The 17,949-nt window shown below is 32.5% G+C and overlaps 2 protein-coding genes across 4 annotated transcripts; both read right to left on the reverse strand.

Annotated features, from left to right (window-relative positions):
* Positions 1-2,738: 2,738 nt before the first annotated feature.
* Positions 2,739-8,385, reverse strand: LOC114176982 (protein HOTHEAD). 3 transcript variants are annotated; one of them, XM_028062187.2, is made up of 5 exons: positions 8,090-8,385; positions 4,483-4,822; positions 4,090-4,391; positions 3,625-4,013; positions 2,739-3,542 (listed from the first exon to the last, which is right to left on the reverse strand). In XM_028062187.2, exons 1-5 carry the CDS (start codon positions 8,169-8,171, stop codon positions 2,901-2,903), a joined length of 1,755 nt encoding a protein of 584 aa, XP_027917988.2. In that variant the 5' UTR covers positions 8,172-8,385; the 3' UTR covers positions 2,739-2,900. The 3 variants fall into 3 exon arrangements, with proteins under 3 accessions (XP_027917988.2, XP_085526696.1, XP_085526697.1); XM_085670570.1 differs by having other exon boundaries at positions 4,483-4,908; XM_085670571.1 differs by lacking the exon at positions 8,090-8,385 and adding an exon at positions 7,563-7,578.
* A 5,301-nt stretch (positions 8,386-13,686) lies between these two features.
* LOC114176283 (uncharacterized) lies at positions 13,687-16,981 on the reverse strand. Its single transcript, XM_028061265.2, has 3 exons — positions 16,229-16,981; positions 14,588-14,714; positions 13,687-14,507 (listed from the first exon to the last, which is right to left on the reverse strand). Exons 1-3 carry the CDS (start codon positions 16,883-16,885, stop codon positions 13,933-13,935), a joined length of 1,359 nt encoding a protein of 452 aa, XP_027917066.1. The 5' UTR covers positions 16,886-16,981; the 3' UTR covers positions 13,687-13,932.
* Between the last annotated feature and the right edge of the window lie 968 nt (positions 16,982-17,949).

Consider the following 17,949-nt stretch of genomic DNA (forward strand, 5'->3'; position numbering starts at 1 on the left):
TAAATCAACTCTTAACATTTTTTTCTAGAAATTATAATATAAATATTTGAATAAATTTAAATGTAAAATATAAATTTAAATGAACTTACTCTTGTTAAAAATAACATTGTAACATTTTTATGAAAGTTATATTTGTCTCAATTTGAATATGGATGAAATTGTTTCAGTTTAAAAAAATTGAGACTAAATTGAAACAAAATAATAAATATAATGATTAAATTGAAATTTTTCACATCAACATTGACATGTGGCACTATCTTTGTCACGTGACACAACATCTACTTGAGATGTGACAAAAAATTTATTTTTTTCAATTTTTTTTAAAAATATTAAATAAAAATTATTTTAAAAGAAAAATCATGAACTGACATGTGATACATAGTTAATACAGTTAGTATCTTACTAATGAAAATGACTAAAAAAATAGAAAGAAGAGACTAATTTAAGATTTTTCAAAATTTCAAAAATAAAAACTAAATTGAAACAAGTAGAAATAAAGAGATTAATTTGAGATTTTTCTCCATAAATGGATAATCTATTTGTATGATTTTACTTTATTAGTTTATTTTATTTTCCTCTTAAATTTTTTTTTGTATGAGAACTTTTTGGATTGGGTGAAATTGAAAAGAAAAAGTTAAATGGAAGAAACACAAATAATCTTAATTGAAGTGTGCTTGTTTTTTGTGAAATTTTGTATTATTAGAAAGACAAAAGAGAGATATTGTTATTTATTTTCATTCGTTTGATTGTACGAAGAAGTGGGGGAAAGTGAACGATAGATATTATGAACATATTATTTTATTTATATAATTAATCAATTTAAACAAAAGTAAATTTTAAATTTCAAACATAAATTTAATTAAATGATCTACCAAGATGTAAATACAACTATTAAATATTTAATTTTCTTTCCGAACAAATTTCCTTTCATAATTTTATTTTTATTGAAATTAAACTCAAGCTCAATATTTCACACACAAAAATTGACTATCTATTATCCTAACACTCCAAACTCTTAGTAATATAAAACTATTGCAAGGGTGAAACTAATCCCCATTCACTACAAATCACGGGTAATTTAGAAGAAAATTGGTTATTGTAGATTTATAGATTTTTATTACAAATCCTTTTTTACTTTTGTCCTTAACAAACAATATTTCATATTCTCCCTCTCAAATCACTCAAAAAGGCTGAATCAAGTATGAGTTTTCGGAGCTTGTTATCATTAACATAGTTGGGGAACCAGATGCCCAGAAGAGGTACGTGATGTTCCAATCATTCATTCAATTTGTAGAGATCAATAACTAGTCAACACTCGGTCAAACTAATGTCTTTTTCTTTCTCATAGAATATACAGAGTAAGATTCAACCCGGAGCTTGATGCATATGATGTTGCAGTGACGCGCATGATTAATGGACAACTTGAAACTGAAACAAGGTTAATTATATATTTATGGTTTAAGAGAAATGGCTTAAATATACCCTTTAATCACATGAAGAAGGTGCTGCTGCTGCTCCGATGTTGTGTTAAGCAAGAATGAGTTGCAGGGCAACTCTTCTTTGGCGCGTCGAGAACTGAAACCGCACACACAAACCAATTAGGTTGTTGTTGTCGAGAGACTCGAGTATGTGCCAAAGAAGAGATGCCCTGTAACTGCTTCGCTTATCTCAAACTTTACGACCCCAATGTATCAGAATCTCTCTTCTCTTTTCTTGTTTCTGTTTTTCTTTTGTTTTTTTGTTTCATACTAAGTGAGACAGCTCCTAGAGGCATATTTATAGTGACCTGAAGAAGAAGCATATGCTGAAGCATATGCCAGTGCCTGCTTTCTACGCATTCCATGAAAAGTATGGAAATCTTGTCTCTCGAAAAGAACCTCAAATTCTTACTCCAATGTTTGCAGATTCTTATTAGATCGCTTTCTTTCTCCAGAATTCTCTATCCTTCCAACCATGTTTGCCTCTGAAGAAGGATTTCAGGAATAACGTGGAAAGGGTTCACTGTTGGAGGTGTTGTCAATTGCTAGATGCTTTCTTACTTTAACGTATAAAAAACTGCCAACAATATTAATATATGGAATATCCCATGTTATATTCTTCTCATTATTTCTTTTTTATTTTATTTTTAGTGCTTTCAATTTCAAGTCACTCATTATTCAAACCTACGATAGCAGTTTCAAAGGTGTATGTTGCAGAGGCGTACACTGTTATGTCTCTTATATTTTATCTAATGACGATCATTAGCCTCTTCTAATAATAAAATATTATATTCAAGATAAAAATATATGTAATTGTTGAATGGTTCTATATAAAGTATAATGATGTTCACGTATCATGATCCTAGTTTGTTTAGTAAATTTCACTATACAGATTTTACTGATATTTTAAATACTAAAAGCTCATTCCACTGCCTTATGTACCGCATAGAATTCTTTGAGAATATATATCAATTGTTCTTGCAATTTCTTTTACTAGTTAAATCATTGATGATATATTGCTAAGATCTGTGAGTTCCTGAATAGCCCTTTGGAACTTTAGTATTGTTTGGAATTGTAAAAAAAATGGAAAAGATAAATGCATTGACAACTTACGTGTTTTATACTTTTCTTAAATTAAAATGAGATTCACTTAATGAAATATATAAAGTTAATGGTATTAAAAATGAGAACTAATAATTGAGAAGAATTATGATTTTTTTAATTGGAAAGTAAAAAAAAAAAAAAAAAGAATACCGAAGATGTTGCAAGAATTACCATCCATTGTGTAATAAAAATACGAGAAGAAACATTCTCCCTGCCTAACTTAATTAACTTCTATGTATCCATCAACCAGAAGAATAATGATGATTTTTTATTTTTCTAAGAAGCAACATTGACGAAAAGCTGAAATCGGAGAAAAAACTATACAATTTGTTGGTGTGTTTGATCCGCAGAAGTGGCACGAAGTCTCTGAGTGAGTATTTTAACTCCCATGTACCTGCCAAGCATCATAACAGTGGCCTGAGGGTTAGTCCCAGGGGAGTAGTTAAAGGTGGAACCATCGATAACGCGAAGTGCATCGACACCAAGAACCTTGTAGTCCCTGTCGACGACTTTCCCAACTTGGCAGCCTCCGTGGTAGTGCCAAATGGTCATCACAGTGTCTCTGCAGAACTGTTGGAGAGAGAGGGAGGAATTGGTGTGTTTGGGGAGCAAGTTAACGGGGGAATTTGCGGTCATGTTCAGAAGCACGGGGATTGGCAAGTTGGGGTATCTGAAGGGACTGAATGCCTTCGATTCGATTATCTTCTCCACCGTGCGAAGACCCTGCACGCATCTCTCCAGGTCCTGGGGATCCTGGAAGTAGTTGAAGGTCACCGACGGGTTCTCGTTTGGATCGCGGCTTCGGAGCTCCAAATGCCCGCTTGAAATCGGACCCATTATCTTCTCCAGGATGAACCCTCCTCTGAAGGCTGCTTGGTCCAGACCCTCCATCGCTTCTATTGCCTTATCAATGGCCTCCTGGGTCCTTTCCTTTGGCGGCACCCTCGACAGTTGACCAATCTGCGTCAACCAAAACAATCTATTTCATTATTAATAATTTAATGTAAGTTATCAGTAGGAAGTATGTATATAATGGGAGTACCTTCGGAGAGAACATCCCGTAGTCCTTCGGGGAACCACCACCACCGAAGTTTTCACCACTGGCAGCTTCGATGTAACTGCCAAAACTGGTGATGCCCACCACCTCAATCAGAGATATCTCCACCGGTTGAGGAGATGGGATAAAGATGGCGTTCATGGGATTATCCGACATTCCCTGACCGACCAAGGGCTGGTCCAATGTTACACTGATGTTATGGGCCCGAAGGTGTTCTTTAGGCCCAACTCCACTCAACATTAGAAGTTGTGGGCTCCCAAGAGCACCAGCCGAAACAATGATCTCGCTCTTGGGATGGCGATTCAGGTACGCCCTGTGTTTACGACCCAATGAATCTCTGAAGATTACTCCATGCGCCATTGGTTTTGATCCATCTGCAATCACTTAAATCTGTGAGTTGAGTTGTATGTGTGTGGAGAAAAAATGAAATGAAGATGTGGAAGGGAGAACCTTTGACTCGAAAGAGGATCCTGTGGACGGTGGCATGGAGAAGGAGGGTAATTGCAGAGGGGTTGGCATATTGCAAAAGATCAGCGGCGGTGTGTCTGAAGCCTTGGTGGTCAAAGATGGTGCCACCTACCTTAGTCCCACCAATGTGATCATAGGTGAAGCCGTTATTAGGCACAACACCTATCTCAAGGAGTCCTTCCCGAACAGCTGACTGCCACTGCTTCACTTCTGGCTCAAACGCCACTACCTTCTCCACCCATTCGTACGACTCATTCACCGCCCTCCCATCCCACCCCGCTTCCCTACCCATAAATTTAACGATCAATCAATAATCCTTACTGTATATAATAATATCATCGATAACAAAACAATGAGGTTGCGTATTTCCTCTACCTTGCGTATTCAGGGCTGGCGCGAGTGTAAAACCCAGCGTTCAAGCAGCTTCCGCCGCCGAGGATGCGGGCTCTTGAGTTGATCACTCCGTCTTCGGAGACGAAGCGTTGAGCGGGAGAGGTGGGGGAGGTGTCGGAGAGGGCAGCACCGAAGGCTGCTAAGTTGCTGATGTTGGGGTTGCCGTAGGGTGAGCCACCGCGTTCAAGGAGCAACACGCTGTAATTCTGGGACAGTGTCGCAGCGAGAGGACAACCTGCTGTGCCGCCGCCAATTACGATGTAGTCGTAGAAGGAGATGTCTGGTGCCGTCGTTGCATTGCGCATGAATGTGTAGTTGGGAACTGTAAATTCGTATAAGCAACACCTCTTCTTTAGATTTTCCAAACAATCTAAATCTCACTATAGCCATGTTTTCCCTTTCTACGGGCTATGAAAATTGAAACAATGATGAATGATGAGAAGAAACAGGGAAAACCTTCTTAGCTAGCTACTACTGTGCACTCGGGAAACTGCTTACTGTTTGTTTGTCTAAGTGAAGTAAATGTTCTAAGAACCGAATTTCGTAATGATAGGATGACATCTATATTTGATCACCTTTTTTATTATTTTAAAATTAATTTGTAGTTCAAAAGAAATTAACTTGTAATCTATGAAGGTGGTAAAAAAAGTCGTCAAATGTAATGTTAACCTATCATTTCTCTTTGGTATACATAAACATTGTCACATGATTAATTAGTTGTGTAACTAAATATAAAACAAAATATATAGTTTTAATCAATATATATATATATATATATATATAATAAAATACTATTGAAATAGATTCAATGTAAAGTACAAAGCATCGATTTAATTTAGTTCAATATTTTTATTAAGTTAAATAAAATCAAATGAACTCTAAAACCAATTAGAACACACACATTTAATGTGAAAATTATTATTAGAAATACATTCTAATTGCATGTTCAAAGATCAATTATATTATTTAGCTTTAAAGTAATGGAAGTAGAATGTCATCATGGATTTTTTTTTTATTCGTAATGAAGAAGGCTAATTAACTTGAGAAAAATGATAATTGGAAAACATAAAAAAAAAACAACTACTTTACCACTCATTTTAATAATATAATAATATATATTAGTATTTTAAATTAATAAATAAAAATAAAAATATTAATATAACAATCATCAAGTCAGTGTTTTTTCAAAGTATCAGCTCCCTGGCTTAATTACTGTAGCATTATAAATGTAATTAGAGTTAGAGAGATCCAATAATGTGTGGACCAAATTGATGATTATTTAATGTGAAGGAAAAGACCTTGTGGAAGTTTCCTTTTCACAACTTTCGTAATGTTTCCCCTGTTTTTTTTCGCCATTTTCTATCTTCGCATTAAAAGGAAAAGAAATAAAGAAAAATATGGGTCACAATATTGCTGGCATTTCAAAATCAAAACCAATCTCAGTGGCTGAGTGCCCCAAAGCTCAAGGGCATTCTTCAACTGCCCCATTTAATTAGGACATCTTTCACACAAATATATAGCTTTTCTTTAAATTTTGTTATACCTCCTTCCCCCAATAAAAGAGGCATACACATTTTACATATTCTATTGGTTTAATGTAATCTTCTATGATTGGCATAAGGAGTGTTTAAACAATGGTAGTTAAAGGCTAACTATGAATGCAAACTTTCTTTACAAATTAAATATATTTGTCTGTTAGTAATCGGAAATTAATTCTCTGTAGAAATAGTTGGTTAAAAAGTAATTGGATATTGATTAACCTAAATAGGGTAGCATTTAATTACGCGATGGAGCAGAACAAAATGGAGCATTGTGTTCCGTTTTCTTCTGTCTCATTTATTTGAGTGGACCAAACACCTTCTATTCCATCTGCTTCATTACTGAAGAGATTCAAAGAACTGCAAACTGTGTTGAGTTTTGTTAGTTGAGAGAAGAGTGTTTGTGTTTATCTATGTTTCACGGTCCTACTTAGCGATTTTTTTTCCCATCTACCACACATTCTCAAAGTAATTACTCAGATAATAGACTGTTCCCAATATATATCTATCTAACACTGTTCTGGTTTCAAGGTCAGAATTCGAATTTTGGGAGTCGAATTCTGACCTGCGTTGCATTGATTTTTTTGCGTTTTCCCAGTGAGAATTCGGTTTTTTGGAAAATCAAATTCTAAATTCAGTTTTTTATTTTTGTATTTTTTTTAAAATGGAATAATAAAATTATAAAAGTATTATTTGTTTTCTAAGTATTATTTTTTATATTGTAGCAATTTATAATGTAGAAATATGTTTTGGATAGAAATAAATATTAAAAAATGTATATCAATATTTTGAAAAAAAAATACTTTTGAAAAATAATTGTTAATAATAATTATGAATATATTAATTTATCAATATTTATAACTTAATATATAATTAATAATTTTGTTTTGAGAAGTAGTAATAAATATTAGATTCTAAAATAATATATTAATTAAAATTATTGATTTAATTTTTATTCTTAATATCCTATTGCAGAAATTCATAAGATAAGTTCAAAAAAAATAATATAACAAATATGATAAGTTAATATAGCGATGGTCAATGTAGTAATTTATAATGCATTAATTGATGTAATTTTTAAAAGTAAATAAATACTAAATAATTTAGAATTATATTTTTCAAATAAATAAATTATCATATTAATTAATACGAAACGTATATAATGCAAAAAAAATAAAAAACATATATATTAACTATATATTTTAAGTTATAAGAAAACTAATTTATTTCAAGCAATTTTAAATAACACCTAAAATAATTTAATATATTTTCAATATGTAATATTTTTATTTCATTTAATTCTTCCATTTCAAAAATAAATGAAAAAAAAATCAATTCAAAATTTGATTCTCCGAAAACTTAATTACGAGTAGAAAAATACAGAAAAATTAATGCAACACAGGTCAGAATAAACCAGAATAGTATGCTATTCCTATAATTTCTTCCAAAAATCGTGCTAAAGTGGAAAAAAAATCCCTACTTAGCTAATGAATGGGCATGTGGTGGTTAGTTGAGAGAATTTACCTTTATTTTCTCCTTCTTGCAATTACTACACTTCCTTAACTAGTTAGCAAGGACACACCAGTGATGTGGTGAAATTCTATTCTGGCTCTGTACTTTCACATTAACTAATACATGTGAAAGTTTGTATCAAAACTGAGTCACAAACCAATTTCTGCTACCACTTAAAAACCTATCCATTCCACCCAACCATAATTTTTCAAACCAAACTGAACACAAGAGTTCAAAAATTTGAATCAATTTTGAATCGTTTTCTTGTTCTGTTTGGTTCGGTTTTCATCAGAAGCAACCCAATTTACAGAAAATGCCACAGAAATTATATAGCTTTCCCTTGACTACATTGGATCAAAAGGTTTAGCTAAGGAACCAAACAGCAATAGAGAAATCATGTTTTGACAAACTTTTTTATAGCAGTATAGTTATAATAATATAATAATATCTAAAACTCAGTTTATGAGCATAGATGCAGTTCATTTACACAGAGAAGTATATAATAATAATAGATTTGAAGAAGAGAAGAAGAAGATGACCTTTTTGGGAAAGACAGAGTTGAGCCGAGAGAAGAATCGAAGAAAGAGCAGCAAAAAAGAAGGTGGAGGAGCAGAGAGCCATTGCAGAGTTATTGAGCAGAAAACAGAAGAAGTTGAAGTGATGAGAGGTTATTATATGGTATTTATAGAGTTGAAAGGAATAATCTCAACGATCATGACGGCCATATTTGAGCAATATAAAGATTACTAGCTGTTTTGGTCGCCGAAAACTCAGATTAATTTCAATTAGTCAGTGGTGTGGGGACGTAATAAATAAATAGTGAAGAAAATGCAGAGAATTTGAAGAGGTATCATTCAAAATCAGTTTCCCATGTCCTCGCCTTGCAAATATATAGTAGTAGTTGCCACCAATCCAAAACTCTACAACAAACACAGTTCCCCTTTTTTAATTGCACCTAATAACTGCCACTGTCCCTTCATTTTCTACTTCTTTCATGCCCCAACTTATATATTATCACTTTTTTTCTTGTAAGCAAATTTAAAATAAAACAACGTAAAAAGTGTGCTAGATTCTGTGCCAATACTTTTATATTAATACTAGTTAAAGTTGTTTTTTAAATCATAAACCTATTAAGAAAAATTAGCTGATCAAAAACAAACATTAACATAAGTTAATATCGAACACGGTTATTTAGTTCTTTTATACTTAGTTGGTTGGGTTTCTTTTATCAACTTTTTCATCGATATCAATTGAATTCTTTTTTTCTATTTGACATTATGGAAAATAATGCTAATGTTAGTAAAAAACTTTGTATTAGATATTAGAAAAATATACTTTAGCTTTGTGGCATTAAAATAACTTTAATCTACATGAAAGAAAAATTGATCTTAACAATGTTTATAGAACAGTAATCATGATCGATTTTAGTTTTCATTAAAGAACTTAATTGACCAGAATAACTTTAATATATATATATATATATATATATATATATATATATATTGAATTTAGTATCTATAAAACTTAAATTCGAATCGAATCATTATTTAATAGATCCTAAGTTTAGTTTAATGTTGGTTACGGTCCTTACAGTGAGACTTCATTTAACGACTTTCATTACGTTATAATGACATAAAATAACAGGGAATTACTGGATGCATGTAAATATTTTAAAGCATTGGAAAGTACGTAATGCAGACATTATATTTAACGTAACAATTCTTTTGAATCAATTGAAATGATCGTAAATTAAGATAAAATTAACAGATATATTCATAAATAAAAAATTTGAAAGAATGAACGAAATAGTATTTTTTATGGCAACGGTCTCATTGATGAGTGGTTGAATCAGAGGATTTGAGGCGAAACAAAATATAAAATGATGACAGCTTTTATGGAAATACTTGGTCCACATCTCACCAATTCCTTCGCTGGGGATGAACTCGTGGTGTTCACGGGATTCAATTTTCAGTTTCTTCAATAAAGGACCTTTCACATAATTTCTAAACAAAGAAACAATGAATTCATAATGGACACGATTGAATACGGTTGGAGTTGCTAGGGCTACTGAAATTAATTGCACAATAATACCATATCTTATTTTTGCGGCGATTCAATGCCCTTTATAAAATGACTCATGTACTTGTAAGGTTAAAACCTGTTTTTGTTGTGTTTGGTTTGGATTCTTTCACAGTGAGTTTTAGAAAATGACACAGGATAAAAATTCATTTTGAAACAAGCGGGACTCACTTTACAACATTTGATGAAGACATGTTTTTGCATCCTACATAATACAATATTTCTATTAGGTAATTTGGTAGAGTTGATGTTTATTGGAATTCGTTTTGCATATCCAAAATATAAATAGAATGTTTTGTATTTAAAGGAACATGTGAATGGTAGATATCCTAACCCCCAAGCTTGAAGTATCTATTTAGAAAATGAAGTATTTTATCTTTTACGATGGATGAAGTTGTATAACTAAGTTTTCTTATCAGTAGTAGTTAGATAGTTGTTTTTATGATTGAATTATAGAGGGACCACAATATATTAATTATGAAGTTGTTGAGGAGAGTGGTGAGGAAGTGGAAGAAGTATTGGAAGGGACAAATATTTGAAGGTCAAGTTTGTTGAAGTGGTGACTGATAGTTTGAAGGGTTATTCTGAAAGCTTTGAGAAAGCAATATGTCAAGTTGTCCTCTTTAGTCATCTATGAACAAAGAAAAGAAAATTTTCAATTTAAACAAAGATGTATTAGATTTGGAGTTGGCTATGAATAAGATATATAACAACAATTACTATTATGTTTCATGTTCTCATGCTCACTTTATGTGTCCATCTAATTTAATAATTTTGTTTAATTGGTAATTTAGCTGAACAAATTATTAAATGTAAATTGGACCACAATGTGTTAAGACAGGATAGATGATTTGAGGGAGGGTGGATGAATGAATTTGAAGAGATTAAGATGTTATAGTGTTGTTTGAATTAAGGAAAAAGTGTGTAATTTAAATAGATTTAGAATCAAATATGTGATAAATTAAAAAATATTTTAATTGATAAAATTAGATAATTACCATTTTATCCTAAAAAATAAAAGTGATATAAATATAAATATAAATAATGAAAATTATATTAAAATAAAATTAAAATTATTAAATAATAATAATTTACCATGATAATAATATTACTATTATTATTATTGTTATTATTATTTATAAGAATGAAATTGATTAATTTTCTTTCATTCTTCTTCATAGGGTGCATGCAATTATAAGAGGATATTTTGGTCAAATAATTAATGTGAACCGTTAATCTCCTTATATCTGTACATTTTGTGAAGATTAATCTTTCATCAATCTCTCCAAATTTGCTTCTGATATCTTTCCAAATCATGTGAAACAAACGTCTTCCATTCACATAAATCTGTCTTCGCTAATCGTCGATCCACTGAAACAAATACAACCTTAGTGTAGCACAATTTTTAGTACTTTATTCAAGAAAAGTTCTGAAAATAATTTGGTGTTTAATCTACAGCATACCTTTTAATGCTTTAATAATAAAAAAGAATTAGAGCACACTTTTTAGTGTTTTTTTACTTCAAATGTAAACTTACTTTATGAAGAAGAATAGTAAATTTCTCCTTATTTCAAAATGTTTTTCATTAACATTTTATTAGAAAAAAAGTTGTGCAAGTGAAGGAAAAGTAGTGTATCATTTTTAATGGTAAATCAATTATAATTAACCTTTAAATAAGTCCTCATAATCAATTTTTCAAATAGTCTTAGTTGGAGACATATTTTTAATGAATTAATAATCAAATAATTCCAATTTAAAATTATTTTTTTCTTTATTTAATTTGTGAAACATTACCGACCTTTCTTGGTCTTTTTTTCACGCGAAGCTTTTTCATTATTGATATTTTTGGTTGTGGTGAAACATCTTGTTCTCGTCTCATCTTCTTGTGAATTATCTTGTTCTTTTCTCTTCTCCATTTTCATTCTTGGTCTCTATTAACCATCTTGTTTGGAGGTTCATTTTTCTCTTTCTTACATTCGTTTTGGTCTATTTAATGTTTTTTTGTAATGAGGGGACCCACACTAATGTGTTTTGATCTCCTTCACAGGTCATCAAGGTCACACCTTGCTCCATAGTTGACACCTTGATTCATTGTTCATGCATTTTCCTTTCATTGTTCAAACATTGCTTATTGTGTTGTCTACCTCGTACACGTGTAATCTGTCATTTATGCATTTCATATTTCGAAGCAAGCTCTCATTTATACATTTTAAAATATTTTTTTTATGTCACATATAGGCTTTGATCACTTCCAGAACTAAGTTTATCTATGAAAAATATGCTTCGGATAAAAACCGAAGTCTAAAGCCTCTTTTTTTATCCTGTCTTGATATGTTTTCGTTGGAGAATAAAAGTAGAATTCCAAAAATAACTGGTGTGAAATATCTTTTGTGTGGTTCTTAACTTTGTGGTTGAGTTCGAATTTAGATGCTACATATTCTTACTAAAATGTGTGAAGGGTTGGAAAACTAGTTGACACGAGAGGTGAAACCTTCTCACATCCAAAAAAAAAAATCCTTAGAAATGAGTTTTAGATTTACAGTACTTAATGAAAGTTTTCTAACTCAAATCAATAAAAATACGAATAATGAATAGTAGTACGAAAGAGAAAAAAAATTTAAAATACTCCCTTTAATAATACTTATAGACATTTAAGCATACGCAAATAAGATTAAGTAGCAAAGAACATTCCTCTGGAAATTAAAGTGATAAAACATAGTCCTCTTGTATTTGTCAAGACTACAAATAGAATGATGGTAATGACATATCTTAGTCTACGTGTGTACATGAATACACTCAGACATGCTCTGAAGAAAAATGTAGTGCGTTCAGCACAAAATAAATAAAAAATAAGGAGTAAAGTTAACGGACATTTCAAGGTTTCGAGAAGACCACTTAATTTTATGGTTAATTTTCAACTTCAGTTTTCCATGGCTTTGACATATTCAAACGATAAATAAATGTTAGAAGTTCAAAAGTTCAACACCAAAAGCAAAAATAGACATCTGATTGATTCGGTAGCCTTTTAATTAAAAGGCAAATGCAGATTTCCAATTTCCAACTGTAAATGGAAATAAAGAGCCAAATACAAAAGGTCTAACATCAAAACAGTATTGAGAATATAAATGAACACCCTGTAGGTACAGCTTTTACTGAAATTAAAAGAAAAACATTACCTTCATTTAACGGTTACAGTAGTTAAATCAAGTGTAAAAGTTTTAAAATACACATGAAATCATTAAAATTGATCATATAGTAAATTTCTGGTGTCATCATATATGTACACCGAAAACATTCTAGCTTTGAACTTCAATTATGGTTTATGAAATTTCCCATCCATGTTCCTGGTTGCAAGGCAATTCTAAAAGGATCATGTACATAGATAAAAAGGGATGATTATACATGGTTGTTCCACTTGTTATAAAATTATATGTACAGAGAGAAAAGAAATTGCTTTAAGCTTTGCCTTACAAATTGATGACACCAGTTCCATGGATACTCTAAGCATGGTTTTCTATAAACTGTAACTTCACAAAAAATTGTATCTACAACATCATCAAAATTTCTTCTTTTCATTTTAAGAGAAAGATTCATTGAGTTGCGTTTCCACTTCTACTCCACGTCGACTAGAAATAAAGTCATTTCATAATATATAAGTGGGGTGCAAACCTTATTTTACAAGCCGGTTTTGTAGAATTGAGTTAAGCTTAAACTCTATTTTTAACGTGATATCAAAACCAAATTAAAGATTATCCTAGTAAACTTTCTTGAACATTATGTTACACTTTGAATCGTTAACGGACCATCCATTTCTAGACACTATCATATTTTAAGTATTGTCTGTCCTGAGCCTATCATACTGACCTAAAGTTGATTGTATATACATTATGGGCTTAGACATATCTGCAGGCCCTTTAGTTTGAGTTGGCCCATTTTCAGTATCAAGCCTTTCCTGGTCGTAAGATAAATTTTCATTCCAACTTGACTTATTCTGTTATCATTTATAAGTTTCTACTGTGTTGAAAATATTTCTAAATTCTCAAAACTAAGAGTAAGAAATGGTATAAGCTCTTTGGAGAAGATGAATTTCAATTTCTTTCTTTTTTTTTTCCCAAGTCCTAATAAGCACTGCAAGCCAAAGCGACAGACGCAGGATATGGGGAAGAAAAACATCGTAACTAAAACCAAAATTTCCCCAAATTGTTCCAAAATTTAGACTCTCGTATCCCCGAGACAGGGAGAAGAGACGAATACAAAAAGGAAAAAGAAACAATGGAACAAGTGTAATTAGCAGCATGTTATCTCAGTGGCTGGCACGTATCATAAGATCAAGCACTGACTCATTAACCAGATTTGCGAAGACTTCGTTTGCCAGGTCCTCACCCAATTGTTGTATTTCTTGATCATAGTTTTTCCACTCTTCACATTTGTCCATCTCCCTAACATACACGCACCTTCGTCCTTGTTCTTCCCAATCCAAATACAGTTCTTGGGGTCGCCCGTTTATCCAATCCTCTGCTACCTTGCAAAGCTGAAGCTTTTTTGAGAGATCAATGTCTTTACATTCTCCAATACTCTTCTTGAAGTAGTCAAACAACAGGTTTTCTGCCTTAAGTATCAAAATGTTGCGTGGATTTGAACCTTTAACGAAGTTCAGAAGATTTCGAGCATTCTCCTCAATGTTGTGGTTGTTTGCAGGACGCAAGTTATTTCGAGTACGCGCTGCTGCCACTACTACGCGGGAACATTGTTTTGTAGAATGGTCGAGTGTTTCATCTCCCAGCTCTAACCGCGCGAACCTTTTCTCTAATACCACCGGCTCCAGTGAAGCCACACTTTCCAAATGGCATCTTTTGTGCATATGCTTGTGTTTCCCTCCTGTATTTTATTCATTTGTCAGAAAAGAAAAAAATAACAATGGCATCGAGGTTGAGGGAAGAAAGAAAAGCATTACGTACCTTCCGTGATGGAAACAACAGAGGAAGTGGATCTGAAACGAGACTTGTAAATCTCTTCTTCATCTACAAATGGACAATCTAGTATCGATACAGGACTAAACTGTTCTTTCTCGTTTGCCCAGTATTCCTGTTTCACCAGATCCATTTCACTAATTACTCTCATTTTCATTAGAGAGAAAGAGATATCATCAAAGTTTTTTTAGATATAACTGACACTTTTATTAATGCTGGAATTCTAACTATAAGAGTGGATGGGCACATAATCAATTGTGTACTATAATTTAGGTGAGATTCATTCAAGAGTTTAACTTTAATAGAGTATTATTACCATATTTATGAAGTGTATCAAAATACTAAAAACTTTACCCAAAACGTCAAACCTTTCTTCTAATGTATCGATTTGTTGTTTAAAGATGCGGAAAGAAATTTCAATAATGCATCAAATATATCAACACTTTATTTTAATTTCGGTCAGATCAAGATTAAGTTGTTCTCAGGTTACCCTTCTATGATTTTTATTTATTTATTTTGAAATAAAATAATTGTTAATTTACTTTTAATTTACTTTGTAGGATTGGTGAAGGGGAGAAGAAAATATGAAAATGGAAAATGAAAAGTACACTTGGTTAAACGATCTTTTAAGAAGATGAGTCGAATGTGATCATGTCCACTCATAGGTAAAATAATTTTATTGTTAGATAAAAATAATAATTTTTGTAAGTTTCGCAGCTTACATAGAAAGGTTACAAACAAAAATTTGGATGGTGAATCTGAGTAACCCTTGTTAACCAGTGTTCTTACTTTTAACAAAAAAATCATTAAACTTTAAAATACTTAAAATGTTTAATAATAAAATATATTTATATAGTATTATATTCAGTCCTAGTGAATTATTGGAAGTTAGAAGTCAAAGTGGAGTAAACTGAGTAAAGTTAGTTAGGGCATAGACCCAACCCTACTAGTTCACGTGCCGCCACGCACTGAAATTTATAATTTGAAGGTAAAAGCAAAGCAGTGTATACTTAGCCGCCGTCCTGAAAATGACAGAAGATTAGGTGAAACCTAACTTCCCAAACTATCACCTATTTGAACTGAAATCACCTTAAACCAACGGTTAAGGAGTCCAAAACAAAATTTTATTTTAATAAACTACTCCCTACCAGTATTTCATTTAATCACAATTTTTAATAAAAAATAGCAGTGAGTTTGTTTCAGCGCCGCGGAAGGCGCTTAGTGTGCTACGCAGTCCTCACATCTTCTCGTGAATAATTAAACGTTTAATTATCCCCACTCTGCACGTGCAAATCACTGCTACGAGCTGTGTTTAGTACAGGGAATCGTATCCTCCATAACAATTTAGACAAAAAAATATAATACTTATAATTATTAATTAAAAACTGATAATCAAAGATCATAGTAATATTGAACACATGCACAGGATATTATAAACTCAATTTCTTTTCTCACAATTCTAAATTAATTAAAACCTTTAATTTTTCCTAAAACCTGCTATGTATTTTGTTTTTCCGGATCTGACTGATTAAATATACTTTATGAAGCTTGCTTGAACATTTTTCTTTCTCTAAATCATGAACAATATTAAAAAAAGAATCGAAAGTTGGAAATTAGAGTAGTACTTACCTTGGTTATCACTTCTTCTTCTACCTTGTGACGTCGTGGTGTATACTGTTTGGTTGTCTCAAGCAGGAGGTAGTTTTCGTTGGAGCTCTCAGAGGAAGCAGCGGTAGATGCAAACGTGAATTCACTCTCTCCCCAGCTGTTACTGCCACAACCAGAAGAAGTGGTGAAACTCGGGGCAGCTAATGCAGTATACTCATTGAACGACGTCGCTTTACGATGTTCCTGATCCAGCATAATGAGTTCGCGGAAAGATGTCCTCCTCCGCGGCACGCCTTGGCTTCCCTCTTCCCTCACCGCTGCTGCTTTTCTCCAGAAGCTTCTACTCAACAGCTTCCTCGAGAGGCTTCTACAGAGAACGCCACCTCTCTTCGCTCTACCACTCTTCTGTGACATCGGCAGCGACTTTATCGCGTTGATTACGGCCACGGAAGCTCTCTGAAGAGCCGACACCGATGATCGTCGACGCGGAGGGAGTGTGTTCCTTCTTTTGCGTTGCAGTTGGAGATCTTTCTCAACGAAGAATCCCACGGTGGTGCAGCATTGTCGGCGCGGCAACGATTTAAAACCGTTGGATGAACAGGAGCTGAGGTCGTCCCGGAGGTAGTCTTTGAGCAAAACGGCACGTTTTGGGGGATGCTTGGAAGCACTGAAAGCCATGTATGTCTAAGCTGAGAAGTAGTTGAAGAAAAATAAGGTAGGGAAAGAGTCTATGGTGCAGAAATATAGAGATAGTTTAGAGAGTATATATATTGTTAAAGAAGTTGTGAGTGGGGAAAGACAAGAGAAGCTTCGGCGGTGAAGATCTCAAAACTTAACAGTCTGTGAAATGATTAAAATAATGGTGTGTGGAAAGCAGACAAATTTAGAGATATATTGAAGTAAGAAGCGTGCGATGAAACTGTGAATATGACATAATGAAGGGTGAGTAAGTGGGGATGCAAGAAAGAAGAAGCTTGGATGGTTCTTAATTGAAAGTTTGAATCTGAAGAGAGAATAATTTATTAATATTGGCTCAATTTAGAGTTTGTTTTGAACTGAGTTACTTGAGATAAACAAATACGACACTGCATGCTTTGGACTGTAAATAGACCTGTAGTTGACTATTTACTATTTTCTCTCCACGCGCTTAGCCACGTGCCACGTGTTTGTGATCCTCCTGTTGACTTCCTTCGCACTTCCGACACTCATCTCATCCTTTTCCTATTATTTCCTTTCGACTCTAATTTTTCTTTTTAAAAGCATTTTACTCATTTCAAAATTGACAAATGCCAGTTAAACAAAAGTAAGACACGTCTTTCTAAAATTGTTAAATAAGGTATTTTTAACATGGAATACTTATTTTAAATTCTTTAACACTATTATGATACATTTTCAGTTCCCTATACATATTTCATAAATTCCATCAACTATATCATCTGTTTAATGATTTATATAACTAACATAACAAGTATTCTAGAAAAAGGCAACACGTAAAAGTATTGTTGATAGTATTTTCCTTGTGTCTGTGTTTTCTTTTTTCTGAACATCATTGCTGTTTGATGACAAAAGTAACCAAGCACCTTGACTATAAAAAAAAAATTATATGTTTAATCACTCAAATGGTATTCCGGTAGGTGGAGGTGTATCAATTTGTTACCCGTTTTTAAAACAGTATCAATTGTATTTCAACTTTTGAATTTTTGAAAAAGTGTTTCAATTAGGTTCTTTTCACATGAAGATGA

The sequence above is a fragment of the Vigna unguiculata genome, chromosome 3, assembly GCF_037176805.1.
Source record: "Vigna unguiculata cultivar grain cowpea cultivar isolate G323 ecotype 2 chromosome 3, ASM3717680v1, whole genome shotgun sequence".
NCBI lineage: Eukaryota > Viridiplantae > Streptophyta > Magnoliopsida > Fabales > Fabaceae > Vigna > Vigna unguiculata.

Coding starts and splice junctions, on each gene's coding strand:
- LOC114176982 (XM_028062187.2), bottom strand. CDS start 8,171: ATGGCTCTCTGCTCCTCCACCTTCTTTTTTGCTGCTCTTTCTTCGATT. Junction 4,392..4,482: donor GCCAGCCCTGAATACGCAAG/GTAGAGGAAATA, acceptor ATTTATGGGTAG/GGAAGCGGGGTGGGATGGGA. Junction 3,543..3,624: donor ACGGGATGTTCTCTCCGAAG/GTACTCCCATTA, acceptor TGGTTGACGCAG/ATTGGTCAACTGTCGAGGGT.
- LOC114176283 (XM_028061265.2), bottom strand. CDS start 16,885: ATGGCTTTCAGTGCTTCCAAGCATCCCCCAAAACGTGCCGTTTTGCTC. Junction 14,715..16,228: donor AAGAAGAAGTGATAACCAAG/GTAAGTACTACT, acceptor CTGGTGAAACAG/GAATACTGGGCAAACGAGAA. Junction 14,508..14,587: donor TGTTGTTTCCATCACGGAAG/GTACGTAATGCT, acceptor AATAAAATACAG/GAGGGAAACACAAGCATATG.